We start from the raw sequence: 22,500 nt of genomic DNA, 5'->3' as shown, positions 1-22,500 counted from the left end.
CACCCTCAACATCCCAGCGCATCTTCATATATTACATCTCCAGACATCGTGAGACATTGTAACATCCCCAAGAATCATCACATTTACAGATATCATACGTTTCCTGTTTTAATCCTTGTTTCTTGTCCACTGTGGGAGATGCTGATGCCATGATTCGTACCATAAATAGATCCAGAGAGGCATGTTGATGTTCCAAACAAATAACTGAAGTTTATTAAATCAAAAATAAAGATGCTTTGTAACATAAAACAAAACAAACCACTTTGATGCGGCTTGAAAAGACTGTGTGCTCTTGCACCAGCGCCCCCTCCTGTCAGGATGGCCTATCCTTTATACATCTTTCCCCCTCTCACCTATAGAGGGCACACACTCACAGAAATACACACAATTAACAATATAACACACTGATATTTAAATTAACACATTTATAAAAATTAAATAAGGTGGTAAGTATGGCTCCTACAATAATGTACCCAGACTTAAGACATCTTCATATATCACGTCCAAACATTTTTAAACATCATATTACACAACCGTTCAAAAGTTTTGAGAGAAGTCTCTTGAATGATTGAATGAATGAATGAATGAATTTTATTCTTTTTTTCTTTTTCTTCTTCAGAACATGATCATTAGCAACAAAACATATTTTAACAGAAAACAATAAAACTAAAAGTCTCAGCATGTTCAAAAGAAATGAAAAAAAAAAAAAAACAAGAAAGGAGAAGGAAGAAGCTAACTTATATTTGCCTTCCCCTTTTACACATCTAGCTTTGAAACGGCTACTGTTTACTCTTGCAAGATATCATAATTTATCCTTATTAAGAAAAAACTTAATCATTTAAAGTACATTTATCTGAATATAAATCACACAATTTAATATAAAAAAATAGTAATAATAATTAAATATATGCAAAATGGCAAGAAACAGACGAATGGTAATTCAAATCAACCTCTTGAAGAGGAAATGAGATGTTTGTCCCATGTCCACCTTAATTTATATACTTTTCTAATATAGACATTTTAAACCTTCTTTTGAATTGCACAATATGTTTGCTTTCCTTAATTGTTATAGGTAAATTATTCCACAGCCTCACCCCGTTGACAGATATGCACATGCTTTTAAGTGTAGTACGTGCCATTGATTGAGAGAGATTTCCTCTCCTTCTTAAATGATATCTACACTGTGTCTCTTCTGTACACCAAGGCTGTGTTTATTTGATAAAAAAAACAACTAATATTGTAATATATGTAAATCAGCTGTTTTCTATGTGAATAAAACATTTATGATTATTATCAACAGTTATTTACACTTTTATTTCAGGATTCATTGATGAATAGAAAGTTCAAAAGAACAGCATTTATCTGAAATAGAATCTTTTGTATCATTAAACTCTACTGTTCAAAAGTTGGTACGAATTTGGAGGGGGGGGGATAACACAGTTGGATGTTGTGGGAAGAAGGAGGTGAGAACCGGCAAACATTCAAAGACTTAAATAACGTAAAATAACCAAACAACAAAACGAAAGTAAAGACGGCAGCTCGTCATGGACGAGACGACTGCTGCTAAAATAGTCCAGGCCTGGTCCTCTCTCCCCCTTCACTGTCATCACTCCTCCGTGAGAGACACGAGACCGGTGCAATCAGCAATAACGCCACCGGCCGCGTCTTTTATTTCTTTAAATTCAAGAAATAAAAGAAATCAATACTTTTATTCATCAAGGATGAATTCAATTGATCAAAAGTGACAGTAAAGACATTTATAAAGTTCCAAAACATTCTATTTCAGATAAATGCTGTTCTTTTGAACTTCCTATTCATCAAAGAATCCTGAAATAAAAGTGTAAATAACTGTTTTTAACACTGAAAATAATCATAAATGTTTCTTGAGCATCAAATCATCATATTAGAGTGATTTCTGAAGGATCATGTGACACTGAAGACTGGAGTAATGATGCTGAAAATTCAGCTTTGATCACAGGAATAAATTACACTTTACTATATATTCACATAGAAAATTTTAAATTGTCATAATATTTCATTTTTTTTGTTGTTGTATTTTTAATCAAACAAATGCAGCCTTGGTGAGCAGAAGAGACTTCTTTTAAAACCATTAAACATATTACCGATCCAAAACTTTTGACTGGTAGTGTAAGTCTAACATCCTCACATGTCCAGATATCATAACATCTTCAGACACTAGCACATTTAAGATATCTCCAGACAAAGTGAGACATAATTTCTCCAACATCATCACAACTCCAAGAATCCTCACATCCAAATATAATGTCCCCAGATTTCAGCACATCTTCATACATCACATTTCCAGACATTATGAGACATCATAACATCTCCAACATGTTCCCGCCTAGATGTGATCAGATGTGCAGATGTTTTCCAGAGGTTTCTGAAGCATGTGAAGTGAACACATGAACTCATGTCTTTAATCACATGTTGATGGATTGTTATGTGTGTGTGTGTGTGTGTGTGTGTGTGTGTGTGTGTTCAGGGTGAAGACGGTTTCCCAGGAGCAAAAGGAGAAATGGGTTCTAAAGGAGACACTGTAATGACACACAACACAAACACACTAATGAAACACACAAACTCACGCACACACACTAAAACATGCTGTTACCCCATCTGTGTGTGTCAGGGAGACTCCGGTGCTCCTGGGATGCGTGGTGAGGACGGTCCCGAGGGCCCCAAAGGACAGAGTGGCCCCTTGGGTGAATCCGGACCCTCAGGCATTGCTGGAGAAAAGGTGAAGCAGTCTAATGCAACATCATCAACATCAGTTGTAATTAGGGTTGGGTATCGTTTGCATTGTAACGATTCCGATTTCGACTCTGCTTATTGATTCCGATTCTTATCGATTCCTTATTTTGATTCTATTAAGTAAAAAAAAATTTTTTTGATTGATTATTGAATGTTAGGCTGCTGTCACTTTAAGAGCTGAAAACAGTGAGTCATCTCCCACCTGAATGGTTTAACCTGTTAAGCTGCAACCCCACTTTTGAAAAATCCCAAGAAATGACATACCCAAACTGAAACAGATACAGTTCATGAACCCTTTGTACTAAAAGCACAAGTATGATCTCATTTGAAAGCTGACACCTGGCAGTTTATTGTAATGTAGAATTAATTATTGTCATAATGACAAAAATTGTTATAAATAGCTTCAAAGTTTTGTAAAGTTATTAGAAATTATTTTTTATGAAACATCCTCATGAAAATAAAATTGAAGTTGGCCCTGGAGCAGTCTAGAAATGCACTACAGCTAATGCCACATGTCTAAACATTTTATGTTTAAAATCTTAAGATAATAAGTCCAAAACTCTGTATTTAGTGAAATGTTTTTCAAGACCATGTCATGTGACTTTATTTTGATTTGATGCTAAAATGCTACTGATATTTAGTGTCATCTTCTTACCATCTATGCAGTATATTGTCTTTATTGTTTTGTGGTGCAAACGAGCCCCATTCAGTCTCAGTCTCCCCCTGAACACATTCACACCTCTCCAGCCTGGTTATGGCTCTAAATATGCATTTCTTTTGTCTGCATTAGTTACTAACGACTGGCTATTCACATGCTATTCATATGGTTTCAGTCACTAATTTATTTTCTCAAAGTTCACCCTTACATTCTAAACTGTTTTAAATGCATTTCTTGAATAAAGAAACATTTCAGTAAGCATTCAAAAAATAATAAAAATATAACTTCTAGGTGGCAGGTGCACCTAGGGCTAGCTAGCATGTTAGCTTAGCACACCATCAATACACGACAATTTATGAGATTAAAACCATGTTTGTGCTTATAAACTTACTTTATAAAGCAAATCGAGTATTTTAAATAATTTTCTGTGATCTAATTTGGCTTCAGATAAAAAAATCAGACAGAAAATATACTATTGTATACTGTTCTGCACAATGATAGTCTATATAGATTAGCATTACATTATAAATATAATCTATTATTATGGAAATACCTGGCATGGATTGAAAAACACAGGTAACTCAAATATCATAGCAAACATGTTTATTGTCTTCAAAACGACTGTATCTCCATGTTACAGCCATAGTTACAGCGCGATCTGTTGTTAGCTGTGTGTGTGTTCGAGGCTTCCTGGATTGTCACATGATTATGGCACTTCTTCATGTTCTAATACTGTGCACAGGGCGGCGAGGGCGCCCTCATGCTATTGGTATGAATTGAAAACGCATTAACAGAGTATACAAACGCTCATAATGATTACATCGACGCATTTGGGTATAAATTCAATAAATATTATTCCTGTCTATAGAAATCTGATGTAAACCTATGAGAATATATCAATATTTCTCTAAATCTGCACATTTTTTAGCTAAAAGCCCGGAAGGACGTTGTTTTGTGTATCGCTGTCATGACGACGGCACGGGAGTTTTTTTATGAATGAAAGCGGCTGACGCGCATAATTCATATCAAAGGTATCGACTCATTTTTTCATTTCATAACTCCTGACACAAATTAAGAAATAACTGTCGCTATAAGTTTCTCAGAATACAATAGTGGTCAAATTCTGAAACTTGAGTCTTATATCTTTGTAATGATGTATAGTTTGTCAAGGTATAACATTAAATCTGATAGTAACTTTGAACTATTTATAAAAAAAACCGCTTCAGTGCGCCCGCGCTCTGGCAACGGTTAACAGGTTAAAGTCATATTGAAATGCTCACAAAGGAGTCGATAAGAATGGAAATTTTGGAAAGTACCTGACCTCAAGTATCCGATTCCTGAACTCAAGTATCCAATTCCTGAACTCAAGTATTCGATTCCTGAACTCAAGTATTCGATTCCTGAACTCAAGTATTCGATTCCTGAACTCAAGTATCCGATTCCTGAACTCAAGTATCCGATTCCTGAACTCAAGTATTCGATTCCTGAAATCAAGTATTCCATTCCTGAACTCAAGTATCCGATTCCTGAACTCAAGTATCCGATTCCTGAACTCAAGTATTCGATTCAAGTATTCAATTCCTGAACTCAAGTATTCGATTCCTGAACTCAAGGATCCGATTCCTGAACTCAAGTATTCGATTCCTGAAATCAAGTATCCGATTCCTGACCTCAAGTATCCGATTCTGAACTCAAGTATTCGATTCCTGAACTCAAGTATCCGATTCCTGAACTCAAGTATCCGATTCCTGAACTCAAGTATTCGATTCCTGAACTCAGGTATCCGATTCCTGAACTCAAGTATCCGATTCCTGACCTCAAGTATCCGATTCCTGACCTCAAGTGTCCGATCCTGAACTCAAGTATTCGATTCCTGAACTTAAGTATCCGATTCCTGAACTCAAGTATCCGATTCTGAACTCAAGTATCCGATTCCTGAACTCAAGTATCCGATTCCTGAACTCAAGTATTCGATTCCTGAACTTAAGTATCCAATTCCTGACCTCAAGTATCCGATTCTGAACTCAAGTATCCGATTCCTGAACTCAAGTATCCGATTCCTGAACTCAAGTATTCGATTCCTGAAATCAAGTATTCCATTCCTGAACTCAAGTATCCGATTCCTGAACTCAAGGATCCGATTCCTGAACTCAAGTATTCGATTCCTGAAATCAAGTATCCGATTCCTGACCTCAAGTATCCGATTCTGAACTCAAGTATTCGATTCCTGAACTCAAGTATCCGATTCCTGAACTCAAGTATCCGATTCCTGAACTCAAGTATTCGATTCCTGAACTCAGGTATCCGATTCCTGAACTCAAGTATCCGATTCCTGACCTCAAGTATCCGATTCCTGACCTCAAGTGTCCGATCCTGAACTCAAGTATTCGATTCCTGAACTTAAGTATCCGATTCCTGACCTCAAGTATCCGATTCTGAACTCAAGTATCCGATTCCTGAACTCAAGTATCCGATTCCTGAACTCAAGTATTCGATTCCTGAACTCAAGTATCCGATTCCTGACCTCAAGTATCCGATTCCTGACCTCAAGTATCCGGTTCCTGAACTCAAGTATTCGATTCCAGAATTGGAATCGATTTTCGATTCCCAACCCTAGTTGTAATAGAAAGATAAAATTATACTGTATGAAGCACCCTTTTTGCACTCTCTTTTTTCCATTTTTTTCCTTCTGATTTTGTCCCTCTCCTCACAGGGAAAACTGGGTGTTCCAGGTTTACCAGGTTACCCGGGACGTCAAGGCCTGAAGGTGAAGGGAGCACGAGCAGATGATAAGCAGATGAAGTTTTAGTGGGGTGGGAGAATAACTGCTGGTCTTGTGGTGGTTTCTTCTCAGGGTGCGGATGGCTTTCCTGGTCTTGTCGGAGTTCCGGGAGAGAAAGGGAAGAAGGTCACTGAACACATCCCTATCATAAAAACACTTGCGCAAACACATAAGTATGTAAATGTGCACTGATGTGAGAATGCTGTGTTTCTCAGGGTCCACCGGGTCCTGCAGGGGCCGCGGGTCAGAGGGGCCCTAATGTGAGTGTCTCCGACCACACTGATGATTATCAGCATCCAGCTTGAGTCACATCCAACATCACTAATGTGTGTGTGTGTGTGTGTGTGTGTGTGTTGTCAGGGTGCTCGAGGAGGGAGGGGTGCAAGAGGACCCACTGGGAAATCTGGAGACAAGGTCAGAGGTCATATCAGATCTATATTACAACATAATAATGAGCTGAAGCCAAACACTTGTCTGTGTTTCTGTCATTCATTGTGATTATGAGTCTATTCTGATGCACTCTGTTTATATTATTGTGTTGAAATTACTGTAAAGGGATGAACCATCTCTGTTCTAGGGGTCTTCGGGACATGACGGCCCCCCAGGGCCCTCAGGAGAGAGAGTAAGATATTGTCACACACATGTTCAAATGTCCAAACTGGACTGAAACCTGGAAATTAACAGTTAGGATTTAATCAAATGAATCAAACTAATCAAATGCAAGTAAATGAGTTGTCATTGATCATGTGACTTGATTGATGCATGTGCTCAAATACTGCAGGGGCCACAAGGACCTAATGGACGTGTAGGTGAGATGGGCCCCAAAGGACCTAACGTGAGTGACCCTCATCTTCACCTCATATGATAATACGACACGTACAGTATTCCCAACATCTTCCTGTTTGCAGGGGCCTGGTGGGAAGGACGGTCTGCCGGGTCATCCAGGCCAGCGGGGGGAGCCGGTGAGTCTCGCAACATCTACACACAGGCTTGTGGAACTGTGGAAGTCATGGGCTGAATCCGAAATTCACCCCCCCCCCCCATACCCTCAAATAGGGTGTTATTTGAGGGGACGGGCATTTGTTGTGGTGATTGAAACCATAGTGGACTTTATTCAGTGCACTCATTTTATCCCACAATGCACTGCAATAATGAGTGTACAACCCAACGGCTGTCCGAATTCGCTCACTCCTTTTCACTCCTTCAAGTGAACAGTATTAGTGGACTACGGTAGGGAATAGTGAATGAGGGTTTAGGGGGCGATTTCGGATTCAGCCATGATGTATTTTTGTAGGCCAACCCATACTGGCTCCTTCGACTAAAATCCCAATTGGATTTTTCCATTGACTTGTGGATGATTGCAGAAAACCAACAAAAAGTTTATGATTCTAACTCATTTTCTACATCATGAAAATCTTTACAAATGAAGACAGTGGTTTTGTTCCGTTGAACCAGAAAAACTTCAGCTGAATGAATGAACTATATCTATAATCTTTCATTTTGTTTGATCAAATACTAAATTTATCAGCAATATACTCACACGTTAATGAACACGTACATTCAAATTATTACAAATATGTGGCCTTTATTTGCTTCTGTTTGCTGTTTTGATTTGGGTTGGGATTTTAGCATTTAAAATTAGCGATTCCAATTCTTATCGATTCCTAGTTTCGATTCCAGGATGGTAAAAAAAATAAAAGAAGTATTTCTTCTGTCTTTTTGAAAATCATTCTGTTGCAGCTGAAAACCATACTACATAACTAACTAATAAACTAGACTAACTAATATCAATTTCATTTTTTTTTAAAGACAAGTAAACAGTCAGTAATACAATAAGAACAATAAGCAAATTAGCAATAGCACAAATAAATACAACTGAATAAATGTAAATCAAATGTAAAATAACACTGCATGGTTTTCTTTTTATAAATAACATATAGATGAATCCTTGTTAAAGCTACTGAAGTTATTCAGTCAGTGATTTTCTTTTGTTCTCTGATTAACAGTAATAACACTGACGGGTTTATTAGGCTGCTGTCCCTTTAAGACCGAATTCAGGATCCAATATATGCGTTTATGATCACTTAAGACATGACCAACTGTGTTTTGACATACTTTTGTGTGTATTTGTCCGTTCAAGCGCAAGAATACACACACAAGAGTTCTCTTTCACATCTTCTTGCGCTTAAACGGTTTAAACCCACTTTAAAATGCACAATCAAAATTGTATTTAATAACAAGTATCCGATTCCTTACCCTAGTTTTGATGGTCTGTTGTTGATCTGGTGTTTGACATTCCCGACAGGGTTTCCAAGGAAAGACGGGTCCTCCGGGACCATCTGGTGTCGTTGGGCCGCAGGTGAGTTCATCGCTCAGGGATCTTTTAAGAAGTCTTCATAACTGGGTGGATTCTTGTTTTTTTGTTTAAACTAATGACCACAGCTGTTGTTCCCACTGGTTGTGACTTTGTTTCCAGGGTAACACAGGAGAAACTGGACCGATGGGAGAGAGAGGACACCCGGGCTCCGCAGGACCAGCCGGAGAGCAAGGTTTACCTGGAGCCGCTGGGAAAGAGGGAGCAAAGGTGAGACAATCATCCTCATCAATGATAACACTTCCTTCTGTCTGCGCTTTCCTTTCCTTTCTGTCGTCATCTCATCATAACATGCGTGTGTTCGGTCCTCAGGGCGACCCTGGAGGCTCGGGTACTTCAGGAAAGAACGGTCCTGCGGGTCTGAAGGGTTTCCGCGGTAGTCGTGGAGCGCCGGGTGCCATGGTAACAATACTGTATCCGCCTGTTTTATGATTGTAGCTAGTGATTCTCTATGTTGTTATTGACCTATCGGTAAGCCCCTCCCCTCGAACGTTGATCAGCCAATGGCAGTTGAGTATCAGTTGCATGGGGAACTTGGACATCTTTAGGTTTCATCGCCACAGAGAAACATTGGAGGATCCGAAGCTCTCGTTTTATGGTGTTTATGCTACAGAAATGTTAAAGCGATGTGCCTGGGGTTCCTGTAAGACTGATCCAGGATCCTGAGATCCTATTCATGTGTTGAATCACTGCACTGTGTGCTCGTTCACCAGCTCGATTCAGAAGTGTGATCAGATTTGCGCGAATGGACCAATTATCTGCTCTATACGACTGAAGCCCGGTTCATTTATAATATCACTGATGTGAGCGCAGAAACCTGGTTCCCAAAGGATTCAATCCCGATGAAGACGGAAACGTTCATTTTCTGGTTGTCATTGTCAAGACAGTTAGCAAATCCATTTGTTTGTCAGAGATAGCAACAGTACCTTAGGGGTGCGGGGCTTACCGATAGGTCAGTTGGACTGCTGCTGATTGGCCAGTGTTGTCATGTGACCTGTGCTCTCTTGTTTAGGGGCCGGTTGGACTAAAGGGCGGGGCGGGGCCGATCGGGCCCCCGGGACCTGCTGTATGTGACCTCATTCTGTAATCTCACAAAATCACATAGAGGGCTTATGACCTGGAGATGTTCTAGACTGATTTTACACATTCTGTTATACATACAGTCAAACCGAAATGTATTCAGACACCTTAAAAATTCCTCACATTATCACAGTTCATTCGCTATAGTTTAGAAAATGGTAATTAAATATGTCTCAGTTGATATTTGACTGGTTTTGTCCGTCCTTCTGTTAGACTGTCTCACACATGAATTATGTTGAATATCTGTCAGCTGTTAAATTTAACTACACAATTAGATAATACCAGTTTAGCTCAACCAATCACCAAGCAATGCTTCATTGTGTTCAGTCTGTGTGTGAAAAGAGCATTAGCAATTAAAGAGAACACACTTCAGCAAAACATGATCAGCTCAAAGTGTCCCAATCATATTTGGTCCCTAATTTTACTGGTAGTCACTGTATGAAGATTTTTTGGGTATAATATGTCACAGTTTACTTTATTTTGCTCTCCTCACTTACATAAATTAACTATAGTGTCCTGCACACACTAGTAAAACTGATCAAAAATGATATCTGGTGTCTGAATATTTTTTTGGTTTGACTGTATGTATGTAGATAGTAAGTATATTAACTTATTAATTCACCAATATGTGTGTGTCTTCCCAGGGGCCCACAGGTGAAAGGGGCCCCTCGGGATTGGCTGGTGCCATTGGTCAGCCTGGTCGACCTGGAACCATCGGTGGGCCTGGACCAATGGGAGAGAAGGGAGAGCCAGTAAGACACGCCCCTACGCACATGCGATGATAAATCTCAGCCAGTGACCCTTGTGTGTGTGTGTGTAACGGTGTGTTTGTGCACAGGGAGAGAAGGGTCCGATCGGACCCGCGGGACAGGATGGTGAGCAGGGGCCGGTGGGATTGCCAGGAGCCGCTGGCCCTCCAGGACCCCCGGGAGAGGATGGAGATAAGGTGATGAGGGCGTATGCTCATCTGTGCTTAGTAGAGATGATGCTTATAATCTAGAATGGACTTTTTTTTGTATTGTTAGTGAAGTGAATCATCACGAGCACTAGTTGTAAAAATGACAAAGTCCAAAAAGTTGCAGTGGGTTCAAACCTCCAGGGCCATCAAGGCAGTGACCCAAGCCGAAGAGGGTGCACTCTGGCTGGGGAGAGAGTTCCACGGTGCCCATGGAGAAATGGGTTAGCTCAGGGTTACAGGGATAAACACGAAGATTGGTTCTGTAGGTCATCGAGAGCTGGAACTTGGTATATATACTAATTGGATGTGTGTGTTTGTGTGTGTTTGTCAGGGGGAAACAGGAGCTCCAGGACAGAAAGGCAGTAAAGGAGACAAAGGAGAATCAGTGAGTGTCTGAAATACTGAAATACACACACACACACACACACACACACTGCTGCTAATGACCAGCTTGTTCTGCTCTCAGGGGCCCGCAGGTCCAGCCGGCACTCAGGGGCCCGAGGGCCAGCCGGGAGCACCGGTGAGTGTGTTTGAGGAGGAGCGCTGTGGCTGTGTTTAGAGAGAGTGTGTGTGATCGAGTGTGTGTGTGTGTGTCAGGGTGTGGATGGCGAGACCGGTCCCCCAGGACAGCAGGGCATGTATGGAGAGAAGGGAGACGAGGGCTTGAGAGGATTCAAGGGCTCCAGGGGCCCCGGGGGACTACAGGTACATGATCATTCACTGTCCCTCCTCCATCACACATCAGGAGATAATCATATAATACAGGTGTGTGTGTGTGTGTGTGTGTGTGTGTGTGTGTGTGTGTGTCTGCGTGTGTGTCTGTTTGTAGGGAATGCCCGGTCCTCCCGGAGAGAAAGGAGAGAGCGGGAACGCTGGTCTGATGGTGAGCTCATGGATTCATCTGTCAGATTTGATCATGTTGTTTATTAATCTCTATGTAATGTGACTCAGAGTGTGTGTGTTTGTGTGTTTCCAGGGTCCTCCTGGTCAGTTCGGGCCCAGAGGAGCTCAAGGGCCCTCTGGTGGACAGGTACACACACACCTTCACTTTCTGAAACCATGATTTTATCAAATCCTAATAATTAATCAAAACAACAAAAAGGTACAAATAAAATAAGTTAATATTTATCTAAATAAAAACAATCAAAATAAAAAAAAGATGAAATATTTTGTGTGTGTGTTTCAGGGTCCTCCTGGTCGTCCTGGTGTTCGTGGTCAGCCTGGTGGAGTGGGCGAGAAGGTTCGTTACAGTTAAACATGAGCTGATGGTGGTGATGATGATGATGATGATGATGATGATGATGATGATGATGATGATGATGGTGATGATGATGATGATGATTGACAGGGTGAAGATGGCGAGTCAGGTGATCCTGGAGCTGTTGGTGTTTCTGGCAGCGCAGTGAGTCCTTCTCTCCTCTGAATAACCTGTGTGACGCGCATCACTTCCTGTATCGCTGCTGCCACACGTGTGTGTGTGTGTGTTGTCAGGGGGAGAAGGGTGAGCAGGGAGAGAAAGGAGACACGGGACCCCCCGGAGCGGCAGGTTCACCAGGAGCCAGAGGAGCACCTGGAGAAGACGGAGCGAAAGGGAACGCGGTCAGTGTGTGTGTGTGTGTGTGTGTGTGTGTGTGTGTGTGTGTGTGTGTGTGTCACACTGCAAAAAATGATGTTCTTCCTCAGAATTTCTGTCTTGTTTTCCAGCACAGATCTCTAAACATTCTTAAAGTCCCCCTGTAGTCAATAATTGTATCCCTTAAAACTCATCTTTGATCCCCAAAATGACATATTTAAACGCTTTTTTTTCTTGAAAAGTATGCGTGGTTCTATGAATATGCAAATGAGCCCCGCCTCCACTCACTCACTCAGCTCAGAGATCCACTGGTTGACGATCACACGTTGATCTGATTGGTTACAAGGTAGTTTGTGACGTCAGAAACACCAGCGATTTCAAAGTGTGTTTTTGAGACTGTCTTTGGTTCACTGCAGTTTTAAGGAGGAAATACTCAGCAATGCTGTCGACTTATGAATTTACACATGCTTTGTCTGAAAGCACAGTAAAAACACCACATAGACGTACAACATTAAAAGCTGGATTTTCACCACAGAGTGAAATCAAGATTCATTTCCTGGAGAAGCAAAATTTATTCAGATATTAAGGCTTGTTTACTGAAAAAACACATCAAAATGAAGGGACTTTATGCCTAAAACATGAACAAATATCTGCTAATGGAGTCAGAAAAAGAAACTTAATTCAAAACGAAAATAATTTTTCTGACTTTTTTTAAAAGCAAAAACTCACTTCATTTTCAACAATTGCTCATAAAAATATAATTTTCACAAATAAATGTATCTTGATTTAAACTCATCATAAAAGGGTAGTTGTGCTGGTCTTTTCTTCTCTATTGTTCCGTATATATCCAAATGAAACGCTTCTGGAACAAGAACAAATGTAGGCGGGGCTTGACTGTGTCTATGGGGAATTGATTGGATGGTTCTGGTTTGCTATTGGTGGATCTCATGTGAGTGACAGGTTATAGCTCCGCCCACATCTTCAGAGAAGAGAAGAGATGCTGCAAGAGGAACTTTTCTGATTCAACAATATTAACACAATAATGATGTGCACCGATAAATCATTTACAATAAACACTGCAATATTCCAAAAAAAATGGTCAATTTCAATTTCATGGTGACTTGAACACGACAAGAACACTGAGATAGAAACTGATTTTCTGCTGACGAACCCTCTCTCTGTTTCCCTCCAGGGTCCGATCGGTTTTCCTGGAGATTTGGGCGCTCCTGGAGAGGCGGGCGTTAACGTGAGTATCTCCAGTAACGTCAGTCAAACACACTGTGATCGGTGATGATGAAACATCTCGTCTGTCCTCACAGGGGATCGACGGCAGTCCGGGATCTAAAGGAGATCACGGGGATCCTGGAAAATCTGTGAGTCTGTTCAAGTGCAGCACTAATATTTATGTCAAATAAGTTTCAGATAGTTTTAGTTAATGATAATAACTCTGGTTTCGACTCATTGCTCTGGTGATTAGGGCCCTCAAGGAGCCTCCGGAGAACCAGGACCTCCAGGAAGACCGGGACGCAGGGTGAGTGTGTGTTTGTGATCGGTCGGCTCAAGCACTACATGATTCAACTGTGTTTGTGTACTTGTGGAGCCTTGTGTGTTTATATATCTGTGTGTATCCTCATTTAGGGTCACTTGGGTCCTGCTGGGAAAGAGGGGCGGCCGGGCCTAAAAGGAGACAAGGTGAGACAATCAGTTAGAAACACAGACACACTGCGTCTGAACTAGAGGATAAATCACTAAGGCTTCATTCACAGCTTCTGTCACACTGGGTAAGTCCCGCCCACAGTGAGATCTCATTGGTCCAGTGGTGTAAACGCAGTGAAACACTAAACTGACAGGCAGTGTCGGTGTTTTTGTGGTGTGTTCTGCACTAGTCGGACCCCGTCTGTGGATTTTCGCCCAGTCGAGTCGGCCGATAGCCTCGTGGGCAGCACCGACTTATAGCGCTGTTGTGAAAAAAAAAAAAAAAGCCAAAAATCATGTTGAATCAGCAGGGAATCCCTGAGTATGAAATCAAGTCAAGTCAAGTCTACTTCTTTTATACAGCGCTTTTAACAATATAGATAGTTTTAAAGCAGCTTTACAGTGATAACAGGAAATTACAGTAACAGAGATTGTTTAGGCTTTACAGCAGCTCTAGAATAAAGTTATTGTCCAGCTAAAGTTAGTTTTTGATTGATTCACTTCTGTTGTAAAAATCATTAGTTATTCATTTAGGGGCCGCTAACACGACACCGTTCTAACTAAAACCAGAAGCAAACACTAGTAAACTCTTGAATGAGATCTGAGAGGATGTTCTAGGGAACTAATGGTCCTCCTTTTGTCCTTCATCTCTGTCCGTGTTCAGGGAGCTCCGGGATACGAGGGCCTCATGGGAAAGCCGGGGCCGGTGGGCGGTCAGGGGAACTCTGGGAAGCCCGGTCCTCAGGGGCTTCCGGGAATACCTGGACCAGCGGTGAGCTTCTTTCCTACATTTGTTAATGGTCTTCTACAGACTCATGTTAAACTCTCTCTACTCAAACCCACGAAACTGCAGTTTCATGAGGAACATATCATGAAGTCATGAGTTTATAAATAGCCTTATCGTCCAGTAATATCCTTAAAGTCGGCAGAGCATATCTATTATGTAAATGCTTGTTCACACTCTCTCTCTGCTGTAGGGAGAACAAGGGCTGAACGGACCCCCAGGTCAATCGGGACCCCCGGGGCCAATGGTAACGTGTCATTAATCACTCCTCATGCGCTGATCTTTAATGTGATGTCAGACTGATGATGTCATTGCACGTGTACAGGGCCCCGCTGGACTGGCAGGACTGAAGGGAGATCCGGGCAGGAAAGGAGAGAAGGTACGTCATCTCATATACACACACACACACACACTGGAAATACACATGATTTTATCTCTGTGTGTGTGTGCTTCAGGGTCATGGCGGTCTGATTGGTTTGATTGGGCCGCCGGGTGAGTTCGGAGAGAAAGGTGATCGAGGACTGCCGGGAAACCAGGGGCCGCAGGGAGCCAAAGGAGAGGAGGTGAACACACACACCAATATACACACTTTCACAAATGCGGACAAGAAGATGATTCACTGTGTCTCTGCTGACAGGGTCCAGTTGGACCTCCAGGACTCAATGGACCTCCGGGACCACCGGGACTGTCTGTAAGTCGAGTCTTCAGACCCATCAGGGTGTTCTGTGTGCGTTCGGGGTTGTTCTGGTGTCACAGCTTCTCTCTGTATCTCTGTGTTTCAGGGGTCCATGGGACAGAAAGGATCTAAAGGAAGCCAGGTGACACACACCGAATTTCATCTCATTTGTGGGATTTCGCTCTGATTGTGTTTTGACATCTATTTGCAGAAGAGTGTTAGCATGCGACTGAGTTCTCCACCATTTATATGTATGAATTAAACTGATGCCTTTATTAGCGTTTCCACTGTCGGGCCAAAAGCGGGCGGCTAGTGCGTGCCAGGGCCAGTCGCATTTCCACTGTCACTCCCGGGGCTTCCTCAGGGCCCGCCGAATACTTTGGTCTACAGCGGGCCAGCTCGAGCTTGAGAAGTGGTTACTAACAGAGTCAGAGTTTACCTGAGTCTGGAGACGCCAGCGCCGGATGTTTCTATACCAGCTAACATCAGCATTAAAGACATAATTTTAGCTCAAAACTCACTTTCATGTTTGAATAACTTCTGTTTGTGATCCGATGTGGATTCTGATCACTGTGTAAGGCAGAAATATTTATATGCGATGCAAAAGACTATGCACGCTAATCATTACCATAGTAAACATGGTAAAACGCTTGAAGAAATCAGACAAATCATATAGGCTATCACAATCGTGTATTTATTTGATCTGTCAGTACGTCTCGTCTCTTTATACCGGACTCTCTGATATCCATATTTATATATATACCACTTTATCTCTGTGTGACTAATGTGCAATCTTGACACAAATTAATTCATTAGGATTAATGTATCCCTTTTTATTGTAAACCTGTGGTAAAACATCGATGCTTGGGTTTTAAATCTTTAAGTAAACAACAAAGGGCCACATTTATCATGTTCGTTCTGCGATCTCGCTAGTTTCCATTGATTTCTTTCTGATTAGTTTTCTGATAAAACTCCCATTTGTTGGTGAAATGATGGGTTTGTATGACGTTGCGTGTTACGGGTGTGTTTTAGTGAAGCGCTGCAGAGATTCTGGCCCGACAGTGGAAACGCGGCTATTCAAAGCAACTTAAAATAAAGGAGCAAAAGCAGTTCGTCACAGAGCTCAATCCACCGCACTGGAACAGAGAGGGTGAAGGGTCTGGAAAGCGAGAGTGAGCGTGTTCTTATCAGTCTGTGAGCTCATGAACAGCCGCAAATACTGGATAATGTGAATGATGTGGTTTATTTAAGGGCCCTATTGGACCCAGAGGAGATACCGGTCCTGCCGGACCCCCAGGACCCCCGGTGAGTCTCCAGTCCCCATGTTTTTAGGATGAATAAATGGCAGAAGGAGCATTAACAGAGCAAGCGTCTCTGTCCAGGGTTCTCCCGCGGTGGGAATGGTGGCTCCTCCGGGACTGGACGGCCGTGGGAAGAGGAGGAGACATTCGGAAGTGGACGGAGCCGCTGTGGAGGACGAAGAGATGCAGGACGACGAGGCTCAGGGGGAGGAGAAGGACATGGAGGAGGTGTTTGCGTCTCTGTCATCCATGAGGACTGATGTGGAGGGACTCAGAACTCCCCTGGGAACCTTCCACAGTCCCGCCCGCACCTGCAAAGAGCTGTGGATGTGCCACCCCGAGTATCCCGACGGTACGGGGATCCAGTGCTGGAGAATGTTTCTCACACTCTATTGCTGCGTTCTCAGACCGATTCTGATTTCTCTGCATGACTTTTGACCTCAGGTGTTTACTGGATTGACCCCAACCAGGGTTGCCATAGAGACGCGTTTAAGGTGTTCTGCAACTTCACAGCAGAAGGTGAAACGTGTCTCCAGCCACACAGCAGCATACAGTCGGTGAGATCTTCAGTCACACTACACCTGTTGGAATGAAGTTATGATGTACACCTGTACTTCTACAGCAGAAGCATTGGTTTAGATGAATACCTTAAGCCTTTATATCTGCCATGTGTCATCAGAAATAAAGTGACGTGTGAATGATGTTTATTGTGCACAGGTCAAAATGGCTTCATGGAGCAAAGAGAAACCAGGAACCTGGTTCAGCCAGTTCAAGAAGGGCTCACAGGTCATTCATTATTGTGTTGTTGTGTTATCTTTAGCCTCTGTCCCTTCATTCACACTCTGTCTGTCTGCCTCGTGTAGTTTTCGTATGTGGATGTGGACGGAAACCCCGTTCATGTGGTTCAGCTGGGTTTCCTGAAGCTCCTGAGCGCCACGGCCCACCAGAGCTTCACATACGTGTGCCAGAACTCGGCCGGCTGGTTCGACAGCACCTCCCTCAGCTACACACACGCACTGCGCTTCAGAGGCGGACACGGGGAGGAGCTGACGCAGCAGAACACACACTACATCCAGCCCACGCACGACGGCTGTCAGGTACACACTCGCCTCATCTCACTGTGATCAACACACTCGCCTCATTCGGGCAGCCATTGAGCATACATCAGCTGTACACTCGTTATTGCGGTGCATTGTGGGATAGAATGAGTGTACTCGATATTGTCCTCTATGGTGCCCGCCCCCTCAAATAATGCCCTATTTGAGGGTATAGGGAGCGATTTCGGATTCAGCCTTAGTGACTCCTGAATCAATCCATATAAGCGACTCAGTGAATCCTGAATCAGTCCATATGAACAAGTCAGTGAATCATGAATCAGTTCACATAAATGACTCAATGAATCCTGAATCAGTTCACATAAATGACTCAGTGAATCCTGAATCAATCATATGAACAAGTCAATGAATCCTGAATCAGTTCACATATATGACTCTGTGAATCCTGAATCAATCCATATGAACAAGTCAGTGAATCCTGAATCAGTTCACATAAATGACTCAATGAATCCTGAATCAGTTCACATAAAGGACTCAGTGAATCCTGAATCAATCCATATGAACAAGTCAGTGAATCCTGAATCAGTTAACATATATGACTCTGTGAATCCTGAATCAATCCATATGAACAAGTCAGTGAATCCTGAATCAGTTCACATAAATGACTCCGTGAATCCTGAATCAGTTGACACAACTCATTGAATACAGCTCCCTCTGTCATGTGACGTTCCCAGTGTGTTGTCGTGTGTTGTTTCTCATGTGACGTTCCCCGTGTGTTGTGTTGCTCTGTGTGTAGTGGCGTTCGGGGCAGGACCGGACCGTCCTGGAGGTGGACTCTCCTCACTCGGACGCTCTGCCGCTCATGGACGTGGCCGTCACAGACTTCGGGAACTCCAGGCAGAAGTTCGGGTTCAGCGTGGGGAAGGTCTGCTTCAACGGCTAGTCCAGAAAAGACTTGTATATTTATACATCAGTCCTTCAGGTGCTTGTGTTTGTCTGATTCTCTGAGAACAGGAAGTGGTGCTTGAAGGGAGATCATGTGACATGATTACACACATCCAGACCTCACAGAGATTCACATTTATTTTGTACTGTTTGTTTGAGAGATGTTGATGTATTTTTGTATTTGTTTGTTTGAATGTTTGGTAATCTTGAGGCCGTATTTTAACTTGTTTACATGATGTAATGATTTTAGTGTTTAATATGGATGGAGATTCTCTGACTGTCGGTTTGAGAGGAGAGATTTTTAAATAAAACTATTACTTAATGAAATCACTGGTTTAGGACGCGTGATTTACAGACACAAATCAGCTTTCATTTCAGTTCGAACATTTCCCTGAATAAATGTGTGATTCAATATATATAATAACAGGTAAATTATCCATCGTCTCTTTCATGATGATCTTCAAACTGAAACTGAAACACAGTCAGTGCCTGAGCTGCAGAAATAAAACATTAAATCATAATTACAAGAGGATTTACTACAAGATTAACTCAGAATTCTGACATAAAAAGTAAAAATTATGACATAAACAATTTAATTTATGGCATAAGAAGTTATAATTATGACATATAATGTCAATTTAGATTTAATGTTATAATTTTGACTTTTTAATTATGACTTTGTCAGTATGTCAGATTATACTTAGACTGAGTATTTCTGTTATTTTTGCATTATGTTCATGCGAGTTAAACGCATTTACACCTGGAAAGTGATGATGATTCTCGTTAGATTCTCATGACTGTCATACCATTATTATTATTATTTGATGTAAATCAGAATAAACACATACATAATATATTCTACCACTGTGATTTAATTCATTATTTTGCATTACAGGAATGATTGAGGGATTTCCTGTATCTTTCCTAGGATACACACCTTTCCATCTCTCTCTCTCTCTCTCTCTCTCTCTCTCTCTCTCTCTCTCTCTCTCTCTCTCTCTCTCTCTCTCTCTCTCTCTCTCTCTCTCTCTCTCTCTCTCTCTCTCTCTCTCTCTCTCTCTCTCTCTCTAGAGGCGTGTGTGTTCTGTTGTTCCTCTGTTCTGGTCAGCAGTGTATCAGGTTGTTTGGACTCAACAACTCCTCTTTCAGTCAATATTCTCTTATGATCTGTCAGAGTTTGAGAGTCTCGGATCCGCCTGCAGTTTTTGCCTCCTCCAGATTTGTCCAAACTTTCTTCTGTGACAGCAGGACCGCACTGGCTGTCATTACCGTGACAGGACTAACAGAAGGACTAGCGTGTGTGTGTGTGTGTGTGAACATGAGCGTTCCTCTGCTGAAGCTCGGTGTGGTTGTGAGCACCATGATCATGGTCTCGAACTGGATGTCCCAGAAGCTGCCGGCGCTGGTGGGTCTCCATCAACACGGCGCTCGACCCGGGACCTCTGAGAAGCTCATCAGCGTACGTACTATATCACTGTATTTGTGTCTGCTTTATTGTGTGTTTGTGCTTTACTGTCTTTTGGAGTGTGTGTGTGTGTGTGTGTGTGTGTGTGTGTGTGTGTGTGTGTGTGTGTTAGTGTAACAGAGAACCAGAACAGAGATAAACTCACTGACACGCAAACACTCCCACACACACAGTGTGGCACTTCCTCTAAGAACTGGAGATCTGCCACTCACCGTTGGCCAGGACCTGGCATCGCCACGGCAACCTCACAACACCAGCCAGCCAATCAGAGGCCGCAGAAAACACACCCTCAGAACAAATCAGCCAATCAGAGGCAGCAGAAAACACACACTCAGAACCAGCCAGCCAATCAGAGATGCACAGCAACCTCACAACACCAGCCAGCCAATCAGAGGCAGCAGAAAACACACTCAGCAACAATCAGCGAATATGAGACTTACGGCACAACCAATGTTATCATTGTGGCTGCCTTATTTCAGAAAAGTAACCATTATATTGCAATGTAAGTAAGAAACTTACGCCTTACAAGGAATAACAGTTAAATTTATAACGGTAACTTTCTGAAATGAGTCAGACTGGACGGCATGTGGCAGTCTTGGGAGCGAGACACAGCGAGACATGCAGGAATAGTGAGTGTTTTCACACAGGTTTCCCTGAACACTCCCCGGTCCACCATTGGTCAGTCAGTGAGATGGCCCCGCCCCCAAACTCACACGATTGGTTGTGAAAGCATCACTGAGTCACAGTGCTTCACTCTTCAGGAGTTATTAAACGGACACACCTGAACTAGCGTAGCATCTGCACGTCACACACTTACTGTCTATGGTCACACACAGCAGCTTTCCTGCAGGAACTGAATATGAGCGCTGATGTATTCATTACTCAGACTACATTTGTGTTTTAAATGAATTATGGTGTGAAGAGGGTTCGTCCAGTGAAGAGCTTTTACACCGAAGGTCAAACACTGCGAGTGTGTGTGTGTGTGAGTGTGTGTGTGTGTCACCATGATGCTGGTCCTCTCTGTGTGGGAGTGTGTTTGTGTTTCATACGCCGCTGTGACACACACATGGAGACTCACAGTAACTGGATCAGAACAGATGGAAAAGGCTCGTCTAATTAAAGAGCCCAGCAGCCTGTGTGTGTGTGTGTGTGCGTGTGTGTGTGTGTGTGTGTGTGTGTGTGTGTGTGTGTGTGTGTGTGTGTGAGTGTGTGTGTGAGTGAGTGAGTGAGTGTGTCTGAGTGTGTGTGTGTGCTTGTACAACTATCTTTGTGAGGACCAGTTTGAGTTTTGGACCACTGGAGTGAGGACAGAGAGAGTAAAGTGAGGACATGTTGGCCGCTCCTCAGTCTCTGAGAGCCTTTAAAGGCCTGTTTGAGTCAAGGCTTGGTTTTAGGGATCAGGTTATAATGAGGTCAAGGGTCAGGTTAGGGTCAGGGGTCGGGTTAGGCACTCAGTTGTGATGGGTAAGGTTAGGGTAAGCGGCTAGAGATTGCATTGTGTCAATGAATGTCCTCATAAAGATAAATGTATAAGAATGTGTGTGTGTGTGTGTGTGTGTGTGTGTGTGTGTGTGTGTCCTGCATTGCAAAATAAGGTAGATAACTCTTATTGTTCCGTGAATGTGTGGAGATGATGTTCTAGTGTGTGTGTGTGTGTGTGTGTGTGTGTGTGTGTGTGTGCTCCGTCAGGTGTGGTACCCCGGCGAGGACGAGGGCTGGCAGGTGTTCGGCTCAGTGCAGGACAGGTGTGTTTGCTCCATCATGAGTCCGACTCACAGCGCCTGTGGAGGAGACCCTCGACACGACCGACTGCAGAGGCTCGCCAATCACGTGAGAATCACACATAATCTGTGTGTGTGTGTGTGTGTGTGTGAGGAGACCCTCGACACGACCGACTGCAGAGGCTCGCCAATCACGTGAGAATCACACATAATCTGTGTGTGTGTGTGTGTGTGTGTGTGTGTGTGAGCAGACCCTCGACATGACCGTCTGCAGAGGCTCGCCAATCACGTGAGAATCCAGCAGGGGTCAGAGGTCACACACACTGGAACACGTCACCTCATCTTCATCTGTGTGTGTGTGTGTGTGTGTGTGTGTGTGTGTGTGTGTGTGTGTGTGTGTGTGTGGCAGGTGCTGAACGTCTCCCAGGACATGGAGCTCCTGAACCAGCGGACGGCTCAAGATCTTCAGCACCTCAGAGACTCAGAGACGCTGCTGGACGCGCTGGAGACCAGATTACAAACAGCCCATGACGATCCTCTCAGCCTGACCAGCAAGAGCCTGCAGGTGACACACACTCGACCTCTGACCCCTGAACCAACCCTCACACTCGACCTCTGACCCCTGAACCAACCCTCACACTCGACCTCTGACCCCTGAACC

At 42.9% G+C, this 22,500-nt stretch overlaps 2 protein-coding genes across 2 annotated transcripts in view; both read left to right on the top strand.

Moving 5' to 3' along the window:
• col5a3b (collagen, type V, alpha 3b) overlaps nucleotides 1-19,168 on the top strand; it is a 52,770-nt gene extending 33,602 nt beyond the window's left edge. Inside the window, exons 27-65 of the mRNA XM_081361292.1 lie at nucleotides 2,507-2,560; nucleotides 2,651-2,758; nucleotides 6,144-6,197; nucleotides 6,285-6,338; nucleotides 6,428-6,472; nucleotides 6,573-6,626; nucleotides 6,790-6,834; nucleotides 6,994-7,047; nucleotides 7,121-7,174; nucleotides 8,518-8,571; nucleotides 8,689-8,796; nucleotides 8,899-8,988; nucleotides 9,599-9,652; nucleotides 10,311-10,418; nucleotides 10,505-10,612; nucleotides 10,956-11,009; nucleotides 11,091-11,144; nucleotides 11,222-11,329; nucleotides 11,454-11,507; nucleotides 11,601-11,654; nucleotides 11,811-11,864; nucleotides 11,973-12,026; nucleotides 12,116-12,223; nucleotides 13,390-13,443; nucleotides 13,517-13,570; nucleotides 13,675-13,728; nucleotides 13,836-13,889; nucleotides 14,557-14,664; nucleotides 14,870-14,923; nucleotides 15,002-15,055; nucleotides 15,132-15,239; nucleotides 15,314-15,367; nucleotides 15,459-15,494; nucleotides 16,604-16,657; nucleotides 16,735-17,005; nucleotides 17,098-17,210; nucleotides 17,371-17,439; nucleotides 17,517-17,750; nucleotides 18,505-19,168. Coding sequence (XP_081217418.1) covers nucleotides 2,507-2,560; nucleotides 2,651-2,758; nucleotides 6,144-6,197; nucleotides 6,285-6,338; nucleotides 6,428-6,472; nucleotides 6,573-6,626; nucleotides 6,790-6,834; nucleotides 6,994-7,047; nucleotides 7,121-7,174; nucleotides 8,518-8,571; nucleotides 8,689-8,796; nucleotides 8,899-8,988; nucleotides 9,599-9,652; nucleotides 10,311-10,418; nucleotides 10,505-10,612; nucleotides 10,956-11,009; nucleotides 11,091-11,144; nucleotides 11,222-11,329; nucleotides 11,454-11,507; nucleotides 11,601-11,654; nucleotides 11,811-11,864; nucleotides 11,973-12,026; nucleotides 12,116-12,223; nucleotides 13,390-13,443; nucleotides 13,517-13,570; nucleotides 13,675-13,728; nucleotides 13,836-13,889; nucleotides 14,557-14,664; nucleotides 14,870-14,923; nucleotides 15,002-15,055; nucleotides 15,132-15,239; nucleotides 15,314-15,367; nucleotides 15,459-15,494; nucleotides 16,604-16,657; nucleotides 16,735-17,005; nucleotides 17,098-17,210; nucleotides 17,371-17,439; nucleotides 17,517-17,750; nucleotides 18,505-18,651 — 3,102 coding nt within the window. The 3' untranslated portion in view covers nucleotides 18,652-19,168. The remainder of the gene's footprint in view (nucleotides 1-2,506; nucleotides 2,561-2,650; nucleotides 2,759-6,143; nucleotides 6,198-6,284; nucleotides 6,339-6,427; nucleotides 6,473-6,572; nucleotides 6,627-6,789; nucleotides 6,835-6,993; nucleotides 7,048-7,120; nucleotides 7,175-8,517; nucleotides 8,572-8,688; nucleotides 8,797-8,898; nucleotides 8,989-9,598; nucleotides 9,653-10,310; nucleotides 10,419-10,504; nucleotides 10,613-10,955; nucleotides 11,010-11,090; nucleotides 11,145-11,221; nucleotides 11,330-11,453; nucleotides 11,508-11,600; nucleotides 11,655-11,810; nucleotides 11,865-11,972; nucleotides 12,027-12,115; nucleotides 12,224-13,389; nucleotides 13,444-13,516; nucleotides 13,571-13,674; nucleotides 13,729-13,835; nucleotides 13,890-14,556; nucleotides 14,665-14,869; nucleotides 14,924-15,001; nucleotides 15,056-15,131; nucleotides 15,240-15,313; nucleotides 15,368-15,458; nucleotides 15,495-16,603; nucleotides 16,658-16,734; nucleotides 17,006-17,097; nucleotides 17,211-17,370; nucleotides 17,440-17,516; nucleotides 17,751-18,504) is intronic.
• Nucleotides 19,169-19,971: 803 nt separating this feature from the next.
• The window catches only part of olfm2b (olfactomedin 2b), a gene marked incomplete at both ends in the record, with an annotated part of 13,369 nt that continues 10,840 nt past the window's right edge, over nucleotides 19,972-22,500 (top strand). Inside the window, 3 exons of the mRNA XM_081360814.1 lie at nucleotides 19,972-20,112; nucleotides 21,808-21,948; nucleotides 22,249-22,404. Coding sequence (XP_081216940.1) covers nucleotides 19,972-20,112; nucleotides 21,808-21,948; nucleotides 22,249-22,404 — 438 coding nt within the window. The remainder of the gene's footprint in view (nucleotides 20,113-21,807; nucleotides 21,949-22,248; nucleotides 22,405-22,500) is intronic.

This window comes from Scardinius erythrophthalmus (genome assembly GCF_964197995.2).
Source record: "Scardinius erythrophthalmus genome assembly, chromosome: 3".
NCBI classification, from domain to species: domain Eukaryota; kingdom Metazoa; phylum Chordata; class Actinopteri; order Cypriniformes; family Leuciscidae; genus Scardinius; species Scardinius erythrophthalmus.
This window is presented reverse-complemented; position numbering and strand designations above follow the sequence as displayed.